The sequence below is a fragment of the Pomacea canaliculata genome, linkage group LG8 (genome assembly GCF_003073045.1).
Source record: "Pomacea canaliculata isolate SZHN2017 linkage group LG8, ASM307304v1, whole genome shotgun sequence".
In the NCBI taxonomy this organism is placed as follows: domain Eukaryota; kingdom Metazoa; phylum Mollusca; class Gastropoda; order Architaenioglossa; family Ampullariidae; genus Pomacea; species Pomacea canaliculata.
The window spans coordinates 18524182-18546626 of record NC_037597.1 but is presented as its reverse complement, the minus strand read 5'-3'; the positions used below and the strand labels follow the sequence as shown (position 1 = coordinate 18546626).

General features: G+C 40.0%; 1 protein-coding gene across 1 annotated transcript in view; it reads right to left on the bottom strand.

Moving 5' to 3' along the window:
* Positions 1-22445, bottom strand: part of LOC112570404 (dynein heavy chain 6, axonemal-like) — a 64697-nt gene that overhangs the window by 9786 nt on the left and 32466 nt on the right. The window contains 25 exon segments of the mRNA XM_025248821.1: positions 3-245; positions 693-932; positions 1316-1532; positions 1903-2153; positions 2292-2568; positions 2715-2851; positions 7221-7335; positions 7468-7597; positions 8147-8268; positions 8420-8531; positions 15378-15496; positions 15954-16169; positions 16873-17013; positions 17330-17425; positions 17582-17713; positions 17939-18098; positions 18386-18480; positions 18893-19018; positions 19112-19220; positions 19539-19720; positions 19831-20196; positions 20352-20549; positions 20771-20860; positions 21493-21657; positions 21847-22017. Coding sequence (XP_025104606.1) covers positions 3-245; positions 693-932; positions 1316-1532; positions 1903-2153; positions 2292-2568; positions 2715-2851; positions 7221-7335; positions 7468-7597; positions 8147-8268; positions 8420-8531; positions 15378-15496; positions 15954-16169; positions 16873-17013; positions 17330-17425; positions 17582-17713; positions 17939-18098; positions 18386-18480; positions 18893-19018; positions 19112-19220; positions 19539-19720; positions 19831-20196; positions 20352-20549; positions 20771-20860; positions 21493-21657; positions 21847-22017 — 4210 coding nt within the window.

The window sequence follows — 22445 nt, the reverse complement described above, 5'->3', positions numbered from 1 at the left end:
ACCTGGTGACAAGATGAAAATTAGTGGAGACTTTGATGTGGACCCCTCATAGATTTCTTTGAGGTCAAATGTACCAGTGGAAAGATACTTTTCACCCAGTTGTTCCTGCACAAAACTAACCATGGATGCCACAAGAGCATCACTGCGCAATACACGGATCAAAAGCAGCTTCTGAAATCTTGACAATAAGTGCCAGTCGAATGCTATCACATTCCCATGTTCAGGACTTCCTCCTGTTTCCTCTGCTGAAAAGCAAGAACTGAAACTTCAGTTTTGAGTCTTCATGAAATTCTGTCTTGTTAATGCAAAATATCAAAGACATCAAATGGTCTATTACATATTTTACATATTCTTATAATTAGCTTAATACAAAGTGATGCAAAAATTATCTCAAAATAATACTTGCTGCCAAATGGGAAATCATTCCAATTCTCTGTAGATTGGACTTTTAAGAAAAAAACATCATGTAGCATTTCTCACTGATATCATCTCTTAATGTGAAGTACAGACAGCAGTTAATTTATGGTTACTCTTTGGATTTAAATAATCTTCTGAGGATCTATCTTCTGCTACCCTTTACATGAAAAGATGCTGTGATGACGTCTGTGAACACAACAGCTAGCATAGCTTTTATGATGACCATCTTTTACATCTGCAATACAAACAGCTATGAACAACATCAGTAGACTGACCCAGACAAAATGGGACTTCCATAAGAAGGAAACAATCCTCTGACGTTCTGAAGCTCTCCCACTGCTGATGACAGGTGATGAGGGACCGGCACAGACTAGTAAACTGGGGTAAAGTGGCATTAAGAAGTTGACACAGTTTCCAGTTAGATTCTGCAATCCATTCTGGAGGTCGTTTTTGTTTATGGAAATTTGGATCCCCTGAACTTGCCTCAGCTTCTAGCTGTTCGATAGGGGTTAGCCCTATGGAAATAATCAGCAGACATATTTGAGTGTATGATTTATGGTGACCATTTTGACAGAAACATAGCCATGTCTCTTATTTATAAGTATTATTTATGCAATAAGTATTTAATAGCCAGAAGTGGAAGGAAAGTACAGTAGTACACAGCAGGACAGCAAGCTCAGTATAGCAGGATTATTTTTGCATTAAGCAACAGAGATGTTATCATGAGAGAACAGGAACCTATTTGAGTTCTCAGTTGTCACAAATTAGCAGATTTTTGCTCATGGGAAAAAATTACTCTATTTGCTAGAACTAAGAAAGCTGAAATATATCTGATGCCATTATAAGACTCTCCACAATCTACCTATCCGAATGTGTAGCCAAAGCCTCAATAACTGACCATTGTGTTTCTGTAGCAGATCTTCATCAGCCAGGGTGACCATGACATTCCCTTGCAGAAAGATATTCCACTCAATGTCCTCAATGCAACCTTCAGTGTCACCTTCATCAGCAAAGTCTTCCTCCAGGTCGCCAGGAGAACTCCTAACTGGAGTGGAATGTCTGCTTTGTTCAGTGCCTGAGGCTTGCCCATCACTTGCATTGTCTCTCTGGTCTTTCTGCAAACAGAATCACAGTTCAAAAGATGCAAGTAATTTTCTTCAATACATTCCTCCCTAGTACAGTTTATTTCTGTTTGCAATTCCCTCCATGGAGACATATTTTATTCAGTAAAAAAAAGCATAATAATAAAATTATATTAAAATGTGTTCATAGGCATGCTGCTGCTTCAAATCCATTATAAAATGGTAAAAGCTATGTGCAAAGAATTTGATTCAATGGAAATAAATGACAAGAAATACATACTAAAAAATATACATCAATTGGCATAAATTACAGTCCACTCTTGGAAACAGGTGCAGATCCATAAACATAAGCATACATAAATGGGCACACACACACATATACAACTTGTAATAGATAACATACCCATGGAGAAGAACTTTTTCTTTGTTCATGTTTGCTTCCCTTGTCTTTGTCATGACTTGATCTCCGTGAGCCAGTTGTCAACATAGATTTAACATTGTCTGTGCCCTGAGAATTGGCTCGCATGATACTAGCACAAAGCAGAAAAGAGAAGGTAAGCTGGTGGCTGGAAAAAAGTCCAACTGACACAATGCGATAGATGCTGAAAGTAAGACGTTCTATCATGCCGTGAAGATGTTTCTGCAGTTCCTCATCTGAAAATAAATTGAAATAGCTAACATCAGTCTTCAAGAAGCAATCATGTAAAAACTAGTGGGTGTTCTTAACAAAACAAATCATCAATGAGAAGTCGTTCAGAAAAATTGAAGACCATAACTGTGCAAATATCTCACCATCATTAGGAAGACTGTGGGTACCTAGGGATGTGTCCTTCTCAAAGTCTTCTGCTGACTGTATGGTATGAGCTGAAGACGGATGCAAAATGCCTGTGGCAAAAGTGCTAGAAGTGGAAGAGATCATGGAAACATCGCCCTGTAAAGTGTTGGTTACAGGGCTGGCAATACAGGAGGCAAACATTTGTTGGAACCAGTCAAGGGAGTATTGATACATCACATCTATGTTGGCAAGTTCAGCCAGCACAAAGTACAGGACTGCACCACGCCGGGCAACCTGTCCAACACAGGCAAATAAATACATTCTTAACTATTCTCATTTCTGAAATCAGCAATGTAGAAAAATAACTGCTTACAAAAATTAGGCTTGTTTCTAAATCCTGACAACTTCAATCTTTCATCAATAAAAAAATGTCAACATACAGGAAGATATTTTTTTCGTGCTGCATCAATTTTCCTCTCTGTCTCCTCAGACTGTTGAACACGGGTATAAATTTCTTGATTTTTTCCTTTGCTCTGCTGCAGTGTATCCACAAGATCCTGGTCATCCAGTATATGACCTGCACAGAACATACTAGAAGTGAGATAACTGTGTGAACACAACAGTACATAGGCTGCCTATAACCAGGGATGGGGAGTAGCTGTAGCCTAGCTACAGCTACTGTAGCCGGCTACAAATTTTGTAGCTTGTAGCTTAGCCGGCTACAAATTAAAAAAAAGTAGCTTGTAGCCGTAGCTACATTTTAGAAAGTAGCTGTAGCTTGGCTACAGGTTGGCTACTTTCACGACTGTAGCACTCTAGTAGTGTACAAAGTATAATGTCTTTGGGTTGTAGATTTGCATCTATATTCCAGAATGTTCAGCACGGCAGCAATGTAAAAGATAGAATGTCTTTGCGCGAGGGAGGAAATGATGTTCAACAATGTAGCGATGTTCAAAAATATCTTTATTGCGACGAAATAGAATGTCTGTGCTAGAATGTTCGAGGGGAGGGAGAATAAATAGCAGGGCTGACAGTGGTGTAGGACCTCTTTGTGAATTGGAGAGAGAGAGAAGTTAGGCCAGCTGCTGAGAAAAAGATACTGAATTAAAGAAAACTTCAGTGTGGAATTCAATCTCTGTGTTATTTTTGGTACGACAGCCCACTCTACGTAGCCATTTGACGTGTTGGTTACACGACCATTCGTCGACAGCGTGTCAGCAAGACGACGACAGCCACTGCTCTCACTGCTCGGTGTCTTGACAGCCAGACACCACGTGTCTCGCACGCTCAGTAACCGGAAGTACCGGGTCGTCCACGTGGCGGAAGCGATTTGAAAAACGAAGATGGACGTACCCATCAATTTCCAGCCTTATTTGAAATTTTTTACATTTTGCGAAGCCACAAAATGTGGGTATAGTTTCAAATGCAAGAATTGTTGAGAGATTGTTCAGTCTGGCAGGACTTATCATGACAAAGCTGCGCACTAGGGTGACAGACAGCAACTTCGAGGCCAAAGTTCTGGTCAAGTTCAATTCCATGAAGGACTAAAAGAATGTAGATTTGTTTTAAGGTTACCGGTACACTCCAAAAATTAAAATCCATATTTTAAATATCTTTAAGGGTTTTTAAATATAGAGTAACAAAATAACATAAATATAGCACTTTAAAACTGTTTTTGAGTACCTAAAGTGAAAATTGTGACTTTAATCAACGATTTTGTTTCAAAACTTACAAGCATTTAAAAAACAAATTTACACAATACCATGTCATATACCAAAGGTTTTAGATTTTTTGTAAACTAGAGGCACTGATAAGAAAACTGAAGCATAAGGCGTTTTGATATCTCAAGATTTCTAGGAGATATAAAAAATCAGACATGGTACCCCCCGACTCAGTGTGAATGTGGCAATTAAATATTTAGAAAATATTTAGAAAAATGTTAATTTTATTAAAAGTAATGTTTATACCATATTCTCAAATGCATCACTTTCTAGCTTATGCATTTCTAAACAAAATTGCAAAATTGTACTGCTGTAGCACAAGCCAATCTTGAGAAATATGTTTTTATAGTTTAGGACTGGATGTCAAAAACGACAAACAGAGAAATTCAAGCTTAAAGATTTAAAATAAATATATCTTGTATCAGATCATTTTTGAAAACTATATTTCAGTGTTTATATGCTACATTTGACATCCTACTATATAATTAAGTCTATTCTAGTATGCCAGGACTATACTTTTCACCCTATCAGCTTTTGGAAACAATTAGTTTGTGTTCCTTTCTTTGTTTTCAGTGTCAGTGTTAGAAAAAAATGCCTTATGATCTGCTTGCCTAAATTAGATTAAGCAGTGTTTTACTTATATTCCATGCAAACTCATTTATTTCAATGGTCTGTTGTTCATTGTCACAGTATTGATAAGAGGTTGACATTTTTCATCACCACATAACCTAACTTATTGAAAATTCCACCAGGTACCTGATACTTAAGCATCTGTTTAGTTTTCATTTCTAAGTAATAGGGAACAAATAGTTATAGAAAACAAATGTTTATCGGAAAACTTATATAATTTCTTTTGTCACTAAAACAGGATGAGGAAAAAGATCCAGAAATGTTTAATATAATCGTAAAATAAGTGTACTTATTGTGTGAAAAAGGCCGGGGAGGAAGGGTGCAAGGAATGAATGAAAGCATTTATGGATTCACTAAATAAAATTGTCGTATATCGCAGTTCTCCGTTTCATTATTATAATAAAAACTTTGTAAAGCAAGTAATAGTGTTTGTGTGTATGTTTGATGTTTGTGTATGTTGCTACAGCCAGCTGGCTACAGCTAACTTGTTATAACATCACGCTTTTAAAAGTAGCCAAAAGAAGCTGGCTACATTTTAAAAGTAGCCCAAAGTAGCTGGCTACTTTTTGCAAAATTGTAGCTGTAGTGTAGCCGGCTACATTTTGAAAAAAAGTAGCTGTAGCCTAGCCGGCTACAAATTAAAAGTAGCTTGCCCATCCCTGCCTATAACACATAATAAGCTTGACCACCTAATGAATACATTGATAGACCACACTATGTCAGAACACATGCATTTTTAACATCTGTAATATGCACAATATGGCCTATAGGATGTACCTTTCTGAGCTAGACTACACACCTATATAAACATCCCATGGCTTCTATGCCAAATCATGCTTATTGAGGATCTCTAAAAGAACATATGCCACATGTAATGCTTAAAGAATGACTTTAAGAAAAATTACTAATTTTCTTAGATAAAAAATTACAAATGGCAGAGGCTTGCATAGATCTTGATGTAGAGTGGTGCAGGCTGTAATAGTTAGCTGACATTATTGACTAGAATAATGGTTTTAATTTTAGCTTTCAACACAATTGTACATTACATTATAAGAAAAGATAATATAAAAACACAACACTGAAATTAATCAGCAAAGCAAGGGAATCATACAGGGACATGTGTCCTTACAGAAATTATTTTAACATTGTGAAAAAAACAAACCACCCTGCAGATATATTAAGCTCTGAAATGTACACAACAGTATGTTACGATGGTAACAAAATACGAACTGTAGCAGCTTGAGACACACTGTGTTAATTTTCACTGTTTCATGCACATAAATAAAGATGAGTTAGTTTTAATATCACTTCAAAGACAACAATTACAAGGTGATGCCAAACACAATTCTTATCTGAGTATATCAATTTTCATTGCCTTTTGCATTGACATTCTCATTCTTTTTCAAAGAAGGTTTACAGAATGTATATGATTTCATGAATAATAAGTCCTTTTGGAATATAAACAACAAAAACATTGAGAGTAAATTACTGCATATTGTTGTTTCTTGCTAGCAGTATTAAAGGATACTCAGGCACTCCATCCTTACAGCTTTAACCCCTGGCTTGCATTATCATTCACCCACCAGCTACTGACAATTGACTACTTTACTGGAAAGAATGGTTCTGTCCCTGTGAGTGGTTTTCAGTATTAGTATTAATGTCAGTATTTGTTCATTATATTTTGCGTTGTATCCAAGGCTATTTCTTATGTAACAAGCTCTAGAACAGTGAGCCACTGACTAGTGCTGTGATCAGATTACCATAGTGTCTATAGTAAACTGAAGGGTCTCTCAAAAATGAAACATTTTCTGAGTTCATGAAGCCAGGAAAGTACTGTAAAGATGAAGTTTCGGACAGGGTTAGAATAAATTTTAATCAACACATGCAATAACATTCTTGGACAAACAAAAGTACAGACCAGCTCTTTCAGCCTCGTTTTCCCCTGGTATCCATAAAATATTTCAGTTTTGACAAAAAATATTTTGGGAGAAGACCATAGTGCAAGACATAATAACTGTTTCAATAATACACCATATTCAATCACAAACATAAGTAAACAAATACTGTTTCACTGATTGGTGATATTTGGCATAAAACACAATTTTTACATCTGTTTGACCACAGTTTAACCACAATGATTGCTTGCAAATACTGGCAGCAATGGTCATGATAATAATAGCAAGACTGATAAAGTGTCAGTTCATACAGTGCATCCATGCAGTGTTTGCGTATGGAATCTAAAAACTATTCTGTAGCAAAGATGGGGCATGAGATGCCATTCTTGGTGCATGCTGACACTGCCTGTAGTAAAACTACTTTCACTACTTTATCCTGGCACTCATTCCCTTCATTTTTAATGAACTTAAGCAGAAGGAATACTTAAAAGAACAGATACCAAAACCTTTTGCTCGCTATATGTTCCTTGCGTATTTTGGAAGCTAGACTACCAATTTATGGCATTCAATGTCATGACCCCTTTCAAAATACATTATGCTGAAACCCTCCATACATGAGTTACAAACATTAAGATAAAAAAATCTGGAAAATTATATCTTTTAGTCATAATTCTATAATTAACTGTTTTTAACTGCCTACCTTCTGTTTTCTGCAGCAAGCTGAGTGATTTATCCTCCAGGTCACGCAGCAGCTGTCTGTCACTAGCTATGCTCTCCAGCAGCTCCTCTCGCTGACTTTCCAGTTGTGGTCTTTCCTGCCAATATGGAATAAAACATCATAGCATGCAGCAGGCTTTCCAGCTTTAAAACCATTCCAATCTCTGTTTACGTTTGATCCTCCTACAGAAAAGCAACAGCAACATCCTGCACAACAAAGGTAAGCCTACCTGCTTCACAACTACTGATAACAGCTGCTCTTGCAGACCATCAAAGGTCACTGTAAAGTTGATGATGTTGGTCTGGATGAAAATGGCTGGCAGGAAGTTAGGGTTTGCCATAGAAGTTGCCATGTACAATCTGAAAACAAACAGAAATGAGCATAAATGGGAAATTGTCAGTAATTGTCTACTTCACATTGTCTAACACTGAAGACTCCATCGTCAAAGAAGAGTTTTTGAATACATCCACTGCTTTAACATTGGACAGACTTTTGTTAAAAAAGTCACAGTCTGTGTTTTGCAAATTAGCTGATTACATGAAACAGGACATAGACTGAAATGGTAAGAAGGACTGAGTAGTATCTCCGTCCACCCTCACAAAATCTACCTTATACCTGAATAATGTCTATATAGCAATTTTCTGAGGGGACAGTGCGGCAAACTATATTGTTTTGTTTTTAGGTCATTCGGGTGAGGTGTTGGACACCACACTTTTCTCAAGGCCGATTTTTTTTTTCTCCTTACACCACTTTGTCTCTCTCCAACTTCCTTTCAACAGTTTGGTCGACTGGGGGAGTTTGCTGTACCACACAGATATCAAATTACACTGACACTAGTACCTAGCCATTAGCTTCCCAAATAGGGAGATTAAAAAAAGTGGTCAATCACTTCCACAAAGCATCCATACCTGAAGTTTGAATTGTACTCAATCTCTGTGTCTCCCAGTTTCATGACTACTTGTCCTCCACGTCTGACTGTCTCCTGCATTACAATGGGGCGCAATGCTGGATCCAGTTCTTCCCCAACTTCCTGTTTGAAAAAATATTCATCATGCTGGGGCTGCTTGTTTTTATTTTCTAGTTTCATCTTTGATATCTAATTTACAGCGACACAGATAGCTGATAAATTGTACAAAAGTTTTATTTAAAAAAAGGGCTCAGAACATTCAAAACATACTTACCTTTATGAGCACAGGGTCTCCAACCTTGACAGCTGTTTCAAGAGTTCTCATGAGGTTTGGGTCTGTAGCAGTCACTGTTTTTAGCCTCTGGCCCTCCATCTGTCTCACCCAGCTGTAAGATGTAAGTATATCAGGCTGGTATGCATTACATTGTCTTCAGCCTCAATGTTTGCAACATTGTTCATTAGCTCTTAATGCAAAAGGGCAAAAGTTTATAGAATGAAAGAAGAACACATTATTTAGTAAAGACATTGGAAGCAATGAAATATATTATCTTATTCTGTAATACAGATAATAAAGATCTCACTAAAAAGGTTTTATTTAGAAAATGTAAAAATTTAATTTTGTTCTGCCTCTTTGCCCAAGGATTTCGTTGCTCAGATTTCTTAACTGCTCATGTGAGTAGTCACAAACATGTCTGGACATAGAGGCAAAAGGGTTAAAACAAAGATTGCAGTTTGTGTACCTAACTTGGGCAATGAAACCTCCCAAGTGGGGTTTTTGTTGGGGAGAATACACGAGGCAAAGGCAGAAGGTGTTATTTCTCATCTGCCTGTCACCCCCTGTTGGATCACCACCTTGCCGCGGTCGGGGGGCTTGCGTGTCTCGATGACCCTAAGAGCTATGCCGACAGGAGCATCAGCTCCTAGCAGGGTCACCCAAGTCGGACAGGTCGAAGGGTAGAGACCAGACAAAGAGTGGTCCATGAGTGCTGAAGTCGGAGGTGGTGGGCCGCAAGGCGCACCCTGAAATAACCACACCACCACGCAAAACTGCCTATGCCACTTGAAGACAGTATTGATAGAAATGGTGCTCGCCCTGTGAAGATCCGCCAGGCAGGTGCAGTGCCGGGCTCCGTGCCTCAAAGGAGCCCACCCTCAGCTACTGGAGGTCCCTTCAACTCGTCTCGTGGAGCCAGGGGACGAGGAAGGAAAGCGACTGGCCAGAGTACCACCAAAACCAAGGACAACCCCATCAACATCATACATTGGAACGCAGAAGGGGTTGCCAACAAGAAGATAGAACTGGAACAGTTCCTGTACCAGAACAGCATTAACATCTGCTGTATACAGGAAACCCATTTACAAAAAGAAAAGCCCTTCAAGATCAGAGGGTACCAGACATTTAGGAGTGATCGTCAGGGGAGAAAGAAAGGTGGAGTGTTGACCTTAGTCAGAAACAACATGAATGCAAGCGAAACGAAAAGATACATGGACGAGGCAGAATACATAGAAGTCAAGGTCACCACCACAAACAGCGTCCTCCATGTCATCAACTACTACTGCCCCAGTGACAAGATGCTGTCCCTTGACACTATCCAGGTTCCAGACAGCGGCTTCCTCATCGCCGGAGACTTTAACAGCCAGTCCCAGAGTTGGGTATACAACATCCTTGACAAGCGAGGAGAAGATATCGAAACCTGGCAAGACGAGAACCATCTAATCCTTGTCAACGACCCCACAGATCCACCAACCTTCTACTCGCGCCGCTGGCACACAACAACAAAACCAGACCTGGCTCTCTGCACAGACGACATCGACAAGAATTTGAGCAGAACAGTCTTAGACCAGCTGGGAGGAAGTGACCATCGCCCAGTACTCCTTACCATCACAGGAAGTACGACACCTGAACCCCCGCAGCACGCCAGATGGAATCATAAGAAGGCACAGTGGGGGCTGTTCAGAATACGAACAAATGAGCTCACGAAAGACATCAAGGTGGAAGGACTAAACATCAACAACGTCGTCAAAGATTTCAATGCCAGTATCATCAAGGCAGCCAAAGAAACTATCCCACGAGGGGTGCGAAAGGACTACACTCCGTACTGGACAGCAGAACTTCAGAGAGCTCACGATGACCTGACAAAAGCCAGAGAAGAAGCAGAAACCAACCCCAATCAAGAAAACAACATCAAGCTGCAAGAAACAAATGCCAAACTGCTAAGAACAAAAGTAGAGTGCAAGAGAAGAAGCTGGAGAGAAAAAGACAGCAGGGCTGAATATGGAGAGAGACACCACCAAGCTGTGGAGGCTGACCAAGGCACTAAATGATGAGAGGTAGCAAGGGACAGAAGATCACCCTTGAAGAAGATGGACAGACACTGACAGATAAGGCAGCAGCAAATGCATTTGCGCAAGCATATGCAAAGGAGAGCAGCATCACCATCCCACCGCATCTGCAAAAAAGAATTCAGAAAAGAAGAGAAAGAAAGGAAAACAAATGGGGATGTCCATGAGTCGATGCAGCAAGATATCACCATCCAAGAACTGAAGAATGCCATCAAACAGCTGAAGAAGAAAAAATCTCCAGGTCCAGACAACATAACGAATGAGATGCTACAACACCTTGGCAGCACAGCCCTCACTAAACTGCTGGACATTTTCAACCTTAGCTGGAGAGAAGCCAGGTACCTCAGTGCTGGAAGGAAGCCAGGATGATCCTGTTCTGAAAAAAGGGAAGAACAAGTCACGAATCTTGAGCTACCGCCCCATCAGCCTGATAAGCTGCGTCTGTAAAACCATAGAGCGCATCATCAATCAGCGCCTGCAGTGGTACCTGGAATCTGAAAGCATCATCATCCCAGAACAAGCAGGCTTCAGAAGATACAGAAGCACCGAAGATCAGACAACGCACCTAGCGCAGGTCATAGAGGATGCTTTCCAAGCCCAGAAGGTCACCCTAGCGGTCTTCATTGATATGCAGAAGGCTTTCGACAAGGTCTGGAAGGATGGACTCCTGGTCAAGCTCCAGCGAAGCAACATCAGCGGCAACATGTACCGGTGGATCAAGTCCTACTTGCACAACCGAAGAGCCAGGGTGCTTGTAGACGGACACTGTGGCCGTAAGGTGCTGCTACGACACGGAGTACCACAAGGGGAGTACTCTCGCCGACCTTGTTCATACTCTTCATCAACGACCTGGTACCAGAGCTTCCAAGGGGAGTCCAAGCAGCACTGTATGCAGATGACCTGGTCATATGGTGCTCAGAAGAGTATGCAACAACAGCAACCTACAGGATGCAGCTTGCACTAGACAAAGTGGCAGCATGGGCATACAACTGGTGTGTAACCATCAACCGTGACAAGACAACAGCCACTCTTTTCTCTCTCTCCACCAAAGCGCAAGCTGGCAGACTAAAGTTGGGAGACACTCCACTGACACTTGAAGACCAGCAGACGTACCTGGAGTCACTTTTGACAAAAGATTGACATGGAAGCAACACATCCTAAACGCAGAAGCAAAGCCAGAAGAAAGCTGAACATCATGAGAAAGCTGGCAGGAACACACTGGGCGCCAACGAAAAGATCCTGAAGACCGTGTACCAAGGTACTGTAAGACCACACCTTGAGTACGGATCAAGCACCTGGATGACAGCAGCCAAGTCACACCTTCAGACTTTGGACAAGGTGCAGAACCAAGCACTGAGAGTAATAACAGGCGCCATGAGATCTACGCCAATAGACAAGATGGAGCAGATAACAGACATACCCCCATTAAACAAGAGAAGGAATGCAAAGCACTCGTGCAGGCCACCAAGTACAGGCACAGTGAAGACCACCTGATGAGTGCCAGACAGAAACAGCTGTCCTCGGGAGGCTGAAAAGATCCAGCTTTGTGCGAGAGACGCAGGCACTACACAGAAAATACCAAACAAAGCTTCCTGCACAGGTCCAGGTACCGACTCTCTACCTCGATCCTCCTCCTTGGAAAGACAGAACAGGGAACATTACCATGTGCACCACAGTTCCTCACCTCACAACAAAGGATGAGCATAGCGACGTGAGCAAGAGAGCCCTGACGCTAGCCATGCTAGAAGAAAGGTACCCCCAGGAATCATGGATAAGGGCCTACACAGACGGGTCAGCCACAGACGCTATCCAGAGGGGAGGGGCCGGCGTGTACATCCAGTTCCCAAATGGACAGTGGCAGGCAGCAGCAATACAACTGGCCTCCACTGTACAAACTATAGAGCAGAAGTAGAAGCCTGGTCCACGCAGCAAACATCATCAGCAGCAGAGCAGACCATGACAGCCAGGTCGTCTTCCTGACCGATGCTCTGTCGGTGCTGCAGGCAGTCAACAATAACAAACTGCCAGACCTGGAAGCCGCGCTGCTAAACATCAAGTGCCTCAGAACGGCTCTGCAGTGGATCCCATCACACTGCGGGATAGATGGGAATGAGGAAGCTGACAGGATGGCTAAGTTGGGTGCAGAGGACGAGCAAGAAGACAATGCAGTCAACATGTCAGAGATGAAAACCATCATTAAGTCTCTGTACAGGCCACAGCAACCACTGGACAGTTACCATCAGCTGTCCAGATCGGACCAGGTCGCTATCTTCCGCCTCAGGACTGGGCACAACAGGCTGCTTCACCACCTACACAGGAAGTTGCACCTAGTGCCGTCCCCGAGATGCTCTTGTGGAGAGGCAGACCAGACTGTAGAACACATCCTACAGGACTGTAGGAATCTCCGTACCCTGAGGAAAGAGACGTGGCCACAGTCGGAGACCCTGCACAACAAGCTGTACGGGCCGGTGGAGTCTCTGCAGAAGACCACCGATTTCATATCAAGAGCTGGTCTCCAAGTGTGAAAGAGGCGAACGACAAAAAAAAAAAAAATCTGCCTGTCAAGGACTATCAGCTACATTCTTCACATGAACAGGATAATGAATTATGGCCTCTTCAGGTTTCACTTGCATTGCCTGGAATCTGCTCCTATGCTGTGCCGTGACAGTGAGGACATCCACTCTCCTGTAGCATGCAGCTAGCCATTTGAAGCACCACCTCGACAGAGGTGAGGTTGACCCTACTCCTGGGCTTTGGGATCCCCTGAAGGTTATCTACTGGCAACTAATAAAGTGTCCACCATCTACATTAAATTGGTGAAATTGATGTATGGCCACTCATGCATCAACCCTCTGTTGATCTAAGCTGTATATATTTATGTACAAGAATTTGCAAACATTACATGGACAATCAAGCCTAACCCTGATCTACTGAAGTTTTTAAACAGCATATTTATGTTGTCATCCTAAAGAGGTCCAGGCTAGCCCTGAGCTTATGCAAGAACTCCATGTAATTTAGTTGACTGTTAATTTAGTCCACTGGAAGACTCCCTGTGTGGGTCAGTGTTCTGTATAAGATAAGATAAGATAAGATAATACTTTATTAATCCCTAGAGGGCAATTCAGTTGCAGCTCGATTATATATATCAACCCACAGGCAGTCGTGTTGCAGTCAATCATACCAGCTCGATTAAAGTCATACATGATCGCATGCACATCACATTCATAATCCATTCAAAAGTCTGACGGCTGAAGCAACAAAAAACAGCCGCAGTTGGTTTGTCCTGCATGCAGGCATACTATATCGGCGACCTGATGGGAGCTGGACAAGTTCACCCGACAGAGCATGCCTGTCATCACGAAGGATGGCAGACACTTTCAGTAGAGTCCTCCTGTTATACAGATCCTGAAGAGAACTCTGGGTGGATCCAACGACTTTGGAGCAGGTGGATACCACACGATGTAGGCTGCTCTTGTCCTTCGCCGATAAACTATTATAGAAACAGATGAACGAGAAGGACAGCAAGCTCTCAATATGTGATCTGTAGAAAAGCTGAAGAAATTGGGGGGAGACAGAGAAAGACCTCAGCTTCCGTAGGAGGAAGAGGCGTTGTTGAGCCTTCTTCACGACAGATTGAGTGTTGACATCCCAGCAAAGTCGCCTATCGAAGATGGTGCCCAGGTATTTAAAAGCAGAAACAATTTCCACCTCCTTGTCATGGATGACACAGACGGGACACGGTGGAGAATTCCGACGGAAATCAAAGACAATCTCCTTCGTCTTACTCACATTAAGTTCTAGAAAGTTGTCATCGCACCAAACAATGAATTCTTCCAAAGCATCACCGTGAGTGTGCACCGGCCCGCTAAGTAGAGACAGCAGTGCAGTGTCATCAGAGAATTTGACAAGATAGTGACCCTCATGACTACTGCGACAACTGTTGGTATACAGGATAAACAGAAGCGGGGATAGAACACATCCCTGAGGTGAGCCGGTGCATGTGGTGATTAAGTCGGATAAAGTGCCATTGACAAGAACTCGTTGCTGCCTGTCGACCAAAAAGTGAATTATCCATGACACTAGCTGATGATCAAGGGAAAACTCGTCGAGGAGTCTTCGAGCTAGGATATGTGGCTGGATAGTGTTAAAGGCCGAAGAGAAATCAGCGAATAATAATCTAGCATGGGCTTGAGGATTCTCCAGGTGTTTGATTACAGTGTGGAGGATGAACAGTTTAGCATCATCAACACCTCGCTTGGACTGGTATGCAAATTGCAAGGGATCAATACGATTGTTAGCGGCATTAAGAATCAATGATTTGATGATTGTCTCAAATACTTTCATGACCAACGATGTTAAGGCCACCGGTCTAAAGTCATTGAGATGCCGAGCTGAAACTATCTTTGGAACTGGAACAATGGTAGATAATTTCCAAGCAGCTGGGATGGAGAGTGAATCCATAGAGCGCTGAAAAAGATGTTGAAAAATGCCTCCAAGTTGGTGCGCACAGAAACGTAATGTTCTGCCACAAATACCATCCGGACCCGAGGCCTTATAATTAATTTCATGTATTATTGAATACTATGAGGTACTATAGTCAAGATGTTAATTTGCTGACATGGAATGTACTTTCTGCTGTGTGCTTTGTAGGCAGCCATGAACTGGAGGGCTTTGTATAGTATGTGTGTGTTGCTTTGTTATTTCACCAACACCCAATACATGTATCTGGACAGTTGTTCTGCAATTATCTGTGGTTTGTGGAAGAATGCTCAAGTGAACGTATGCATTTGTCCTACACAGTTTTTGACAGTACTTTATACATTACTAATATTGACTTTGCTTCTGAATATTTTAAGACTAATTATTAACAATCCCCACAACCAGCTCACCTTACACCCTGAGCCTGTGGATCTATCAGCAGTGGCCATTTTCTTGCTCTTTTGACAAAAATTGCATTCTCAGTGGAGTGCTTGTCTCTTGGTAAACCACAGTTGTACCACTTCATAATCTGCATTGGAAAGATAAATTAAGCATTTTTTTAGCTACTAAAAGTTTTATTTCATGCTAGTCTGTATGTCATATATTAACAGGAGATTGTTATTATTTTTAATCTGTTCTCAAGCACTTCTTATCACATATGAATGCACACAATTTTAAAGTAATTAGTAATTATGAGATGGTATTGCACGATAATTATCCTTTTCTGACAGGTAGAGCTTTCAGTCTGTGGGAATAAATTTGTGACTTCCTTTACAAGTGAAGAGAACAAAATTATTATATGCATTTATTTTCAAATGCTAGTTCTCAATGTCTCCTGAAGTAGACAGTGTAAGCCCACTGTCTGTCTACTGCAGCTATACACTGTTAAATAGGATCCAGACCCTTAAGTATAGACCAAAACTTTTTATATCAGTCTGCCAACCAGCCTAGTGACACCACTGCATTTACCAACAAAAAAATCTGACCTGATTGGCATCAGCCATAACATTTGTGAGGTGGAAATTCTGTGTGATGGGCACATTGTTTTCCCGACACATGGTGACCCACTTCTCCACCAGCTCCTGCCTGTATTTTAAAGTCAGTGGCCCCAAGTATGCCACTGCTGCAGCTCCAACTAGTGTATTACCAACAAGTCCCTCAAGCTTTCCATCTAACACATCCACTGACTGCAACCAGCGACCCTATGTACGATAAGATGAATCAAGGATGAGCTTGACATGAATGAGGTTATGACTGAGTTTTTACAGAGGGTTTTCCACTCGCCAAATATGACATTCAACTGATTTTCATGTTGACAGACACTGACGGTCAATGAAATTTTCTCCAGTATCAGATGCTACATATTCCAAACAAAGAAATAAAATCATTGCTAGACAGTGTATCAAGGTCAATACATTATACATCTCAAATAAAATTACAGAATCTAAACAAATTACTTGTACTAGTATATAAGGAGCCCTGTGCTCCACAGGGGGTGAATAGGAACAAGAAAAGTATATTAATAATTGATAATGGCAGATGATTTCTCTCCTTTTCTAGCCCCACAGTTTAGAATTTTCTGCCCCTTTCTTTTCAAACTGTGTCTACATTTCAAACTTTCAAGTCTGTCTCAGGACCCACCTCTTTCCAAAAATACCTTTCCTAATCTTTTCCATTTCCTCTTTATCTATCTGCTTTGTTCCTGTTTGCTACAGAGTCATCCATTTGCTCATGGTTGTGTTTCTTTGTTGTATGGTCAACTGTTGACTTAATTGTTTGCAGTCTTTCATACCCAGCACATTGAATTTTCATCCATATTTACTCTAAAAATCCATTATTTAATCATACAAATTTTATCATAAAATGATAATGATGATTATTGTTGTTGTTGGAAAAAAAAAAAACCTTTTCATCCTCCAAAGCTGAAATAAGCACTGAGGCTCGCTGAAGACGCTGTGAGGTGACAACCATACGCTTCTTCAACGCATCTCGCTGAGTGACACTGTCTTGATACTGCTGCTGAATGAGCCCCAGATGTTTCTGGATCTAAAATCAGTCAAACCACAACACATCATCATTCACATATTTCAAATCTGTGAAGTTTCACAAAAGTTAATAGAAATGGATTTGTAAGAAACCAAAAATGGCCTTCTATTAGAGTCTTTTAGATTTTCAAAATCTCACCTGGGATCACAGTTGAAGAATTTGACACAAAAATTAAGCTTCCTGATCCTGTTTATGAATAAGCATGTCTTGAAGTAAATGTTAAAAAGCACAAAAAATATTTACTTTCCTCAAGCTTTTCTAATGTTAGTTTCATGTGTCAAAAAATCAATGTTAAAACGCATAAAATATATCTCACCTTTTTAAGACTGTTCTGTTTATTGGCCAGGCTATCTTGTGCCAGTCTTAAGGCTTCCCTTGCATCTTCCACCCTGGCCTGTTTTGGCTTCACCATCTGCAGGAAAGATTATTCAGAAGCTTGACTTGAAAATATGTTCCTTTAATATCTTCTATGGATGTAGCACAAAAAATGCTTTTGAAAAATATATTTAAAAATATAAGAACATATGCTATCATTTTGTAACATGCAGAATGATCATAAACTTCTTACCTTGTACACATCATTATAGTGCTCCAGAGCCAAAACCCATTCACACAAAGAGCGACATGCCACAGACACCTTTCCTACAATATCAGGCTTGAAGTCTTCCACAGAGGAGAACTTTTTCAGTTTAGTAAACACCTGCCAACACAACACCACATTTGGTTCATGCCTATTAGGAAATGGATGATATCAATGTCATATGAAATGGCTGTTAATAAGCAAAAATATTAAAGATGCATGAAATTCATAAGGCCAGTAAGATGCCTTAATTATATTTACATGCTACAGAAAAATAGGTTTAAAAATAGATTAATTTGTATGATGAATATCCAAAATCAAGGTGTTTGGAAATGTAACTCAGACCTTGCTTGGCACACTGTTCTTGTCAAATTGCAACAGCTTCTTCAGGAAATTGGGATCACGTAGCATCTGTGTGGCAGTTGGCCAGTCAGGTTTTCGTTGAAATAGCACACATACTGCAGACATCACAGTTTCCACCAGTGATGGTGGTGTTTTGTATACCCTGGAAAAAGCTCTTCCAAATCAGACCCTGAATACCAGTTATCCACATATAAAAGTATCCTACCATACTAACAAAATTTACCTTTAAAATTAATTTTAAATAATTTCAACAAATGTCATACTGGCGTAGCTCTATGCCTAATTCTGCACAATATCTTTAATGCATGTCATATATAACACAACCAAATGTGGGTGTTACGTACACCAGGCAAAACTTTGTCAACATAAGTCTCTCAGAAAAACATTTTATAGAAAATATGAAGAGTGTGAACAAAGCACCATACTAACCTGATTTCAGAAATGGAGGCCTTATCCAAAGTCTCTAAAGATGCTATGGCTTGTTGCAAGACTGGCAGAACTGATGCTAAGTCATTCTGACATTCCTGTTAGATTAAAGTTGACTCAAACCATGACATCCCATAATTTAGCTAATGCTCATCAGCAAATACTGATATTTTCCAAAACATTTTCAGGTGTGTCAGCGTTCAGAACTCTTTGAAACCTAAGGGATATTAATTATTTATGATGGGTATTCTTTTGTTTGCTGCAAAGCAAAACCAAAATAAAAAAAGCAAAACACAATCAAATGAAAAAAAAAAGAAAAAAACACATGAAAACTTCACTCAGTCTTGCTGCAAAATTTACCAAAATGGGGGGAAATGTAGAGTACATGATAAATCCATCAGAAAAACATCAATCACCATTCTGTTGCTTGTACATTTTAGACTACACTATGGATATCTTGGAGTCAGAATTACTGCTCCTCAAAAAGGTGATAATTTTCAGTGCCCTTACATCAGCATAATTTTGGACAATCTCAGTTTCTCGCTTCATGATTGCTTCTTCATTTTCCACAATCTGCCGAACTTGCTCCACTGCTTCTTGGTCCTTTTCAAGCTTCTCAAGGAGAACTTCTGTGTCCTTAAAAAAAGAAAAACAATTATCCATTAAATACTGAATGTAAAAATCTCAACCTTTATTATTTTTACTTTATATAAACTAAGTTGAACTCACCTTTGCCTTGGCAACAATGATTGGTCCAAGGGAGACAAGTTCCTCCTGCATCTCCCCCACCATTCTGTTAGCTTCTGACAAAGTGGACAGTCCCACTTGTAGTCTATTTCTGAAGTAAATTACAAGAAACATCAAATACATTAAACTTTTGTCAAAATTTATGTTAGACGTTTTTCTTTTAAATAATGAGGGAACTTGTTTATAGTAAAGACTGACCCAAAAAATTGAAAGGAAATGATGAAGAGCAAACAAATGAAAAAAGCTGAGCCTCAACAAAACAACAAACAAGATTTTAGAGAGTTACTGTAACAGGAAGTTAAAATAGAAAAAAACTTATGAAAAATTACTGCTCTATGAAATAACAATCAAGAATGTACTAATACAAAAATTACTTTCCATGTCATCATTAAAATAACAGTCAGCAAACCTGTTAGAGACGAATTCTCGCTTGTTGTCCCGCAGCATGCGAGCATACAGCCTAATCTGTTCCATGTAGCTGCTGGGCGTGACATAATAATGCCGCCTCATTTCCTGCCAGTAACGAGGACCGGTCTCTGCCACACTTTTATGGACAGCCACGCAGATATGAGCCACACACTCTTTCAGTTCCTAAGCAATAAAAATAAATACATAGAATAAGACAGTAGTGCCTCACCAGAGAAACATTCTCTTGTTGTTTAACTTGCAGATGCATAACAACTAAAGGCTACACCACTTACCTCAATGTCAAGCTGCGGGTTGGCAATGAACTCTGTGCTGGCAAAAAGTACCTGAGCAACACTCAACATTGCTTCCTCGGACCACTCATCATACCAGTCAATAGTACAGCAATTGATGAGTGAAGGATTCATGCGACATCGCTGGCGGAATTTGTCACCAGCAGGACTCATAGTAAGTGTCACATGAAGATGCTGGCGGACACGCTGAATAAAAAACTGATACACAGCATCGCGTGTGTCAGGAACATCTGCCTCTGTTGCAGATGCCTTCAGGTCCATTGTGATGCCATCAAGCTCTTCATTGTCAAACAGATCTGGCACTTCACCAGAGTTTAGAATGCAGTTGATATCTTCCAGAAAGGATTCCTGCATAAGCCCATGAGGAGATCATCATGACTAGAAAAAAACTGGCAGCATAAACTTTCTCCTTATTTCATATCTGAACCATAAAATGTCACACAACAAACTTAATTTCACAAGGAGTAAACAGAACAAATAAACATTATTTCAACAATACCTACTTTAACAATGTCAGAATCAGCAAGAAGAAAAACAGTGTTGATGCCCTTAACTCCGCTCTGTCTGAAAAGTGTCTTTAAATCATCACGGAATTCAGATGTGCCATAATGTTTATGCAGCTTCAGCCGCGTTATTTCACACTGAGCAATGTAGCTGGCCAGATGCACAACTGTTGACTTCCCAGTCCCATCCAAACCAACCTTGAGATGTTCAAAAGCATGCTGGTGAAAATCTTGTTATAGTAACATTATTTCATGTCATTAAAAGTGTCCTGCGGTACTTCTTACCCTTCTATAGAACATTTTTATAGAAAAACATCATAATTCATACATTTATATTTCACACATTTATATTTCAGGAATTTCTTACAGCTGTGAAAATAGTTTCAATCCTTATTTGCTGCAGTTGAATAGACACTTACAAGTAGCAGATGACCACCTGGCTGCCTAAAAACACGTGCTGCTCTCACCACGTGCTCCACAGCATCACGGAAAAACACCAGTTGGATGGACTGAAATATGCAGGCAGTTTCAATAAATACAATAAACACAAAACAATCATGACAATAATAAAAGAATGTATAGATTTTGCCCCTTACAGTAGATTATGTTTTTCTTTCAACTTCTTCAATAAAAATAGACAGAAATATGGCATACATCTATACAGAGACCAAAACACTTCAACAATTATACAGGGATATAAATACAGAAGCCATAAATACAAAACATAAAAAGAGAAACATACATACAGGGCATGTTATCACAACACCATCAACAATCTTATTGCTTCATCTTAATGTAGAGAATGCTGGTCAGATTTCCTTGACACTGGATGCCAAAGATGTAAATAGTCATTAGTGCAAGTGTGATAGATGTCGTGAAAGGTTGCTTTGCTGTGTAGTAACACTAGATCAAAATGTTGATAAACAAGCAATCACCATAATAAAACCTTAACACTCAATGGATATGCCTTTTTAGCATCATCTCCATGAAATATCAGCATGCCACATGGTAGGCAAACCCAGTAACGCAAGGATTAACAAGTTACTAATGCAAAATTTCTTCCTACTTGATAGCATCTTTGCTAAAATGATAAGTTGTTTTGTAGAAATCAATCATCCGATGATCCCAGCAAAAGTAGTACCTTTTCACCATAGTTGTACCGCATGTAGCTGTCTTCCAGTACACGAGTAAGCTTGGTTTGGTCCATCATTGGTCTGTAAATTCTTTGCTCAGTAGCATCATCCATCTCAAAGAAGTCACCAAAGAGAACAGCCTCGTTCATCAGTTTATCTGCACTCCAGCGGACCTAGGAAAATTGTCTCTCATCAGGATTCCAAGTGGATAATCAGCCTCAGTAACAAACATTATAATTATTCAGGAAAAATTTCATAGCACATGGGGGTGGGAAAGGAATACAATGTTGCAGCATTCAGTGAACATGATGCAATGAATTATATTACCTTGCATAGGGTTCATTAATCCTCCTAACACTAACCTTGAAATAATCATGCAGGTTATCTGAAAGAATTTCGAAGAAAGTCCTTCTATCCTGAGAACTAACCAGACGATCATGAAATACTCGTGTAGCTTCATGGGCAAAAATCTGGGCACAACTCTCCTTACCAACTATTACAGCTTCATTAGCCTGCATGAGGCCTTGTATGACCTGAAACCAACAAGATTATAACTCTTTCTCCTTGAAGTTTAATCCACATTTAAGCACTTTTTCATATTAAAATAACTTTAAACAAATATTATACTTTTGGTGTTTAGTTCCTTTATATTATATCAAACAGACTGAACACTGATACTAAATTACAGTTTATGATAAATGATATTGTTTATAAAATTTATAGTAAGCTATAATATGCTATAAACAATCTGGGAGAAACTGGCATCAAAAAAACTAGTACTATTTTGAGTAAATCTTTGTATTCTTTCAACATTTAGTTCCATCTGTACAAAAATTACTCTTTTTCTTCACTTCCATAAACTGCAAAATACAAATGATAAAACAGCTACTGAATCAAGAAATGGAAATCCTTCCACGAAGAACTGTTCCAGTTACAGCATGTGCTGCTGAAAGAAATAAAA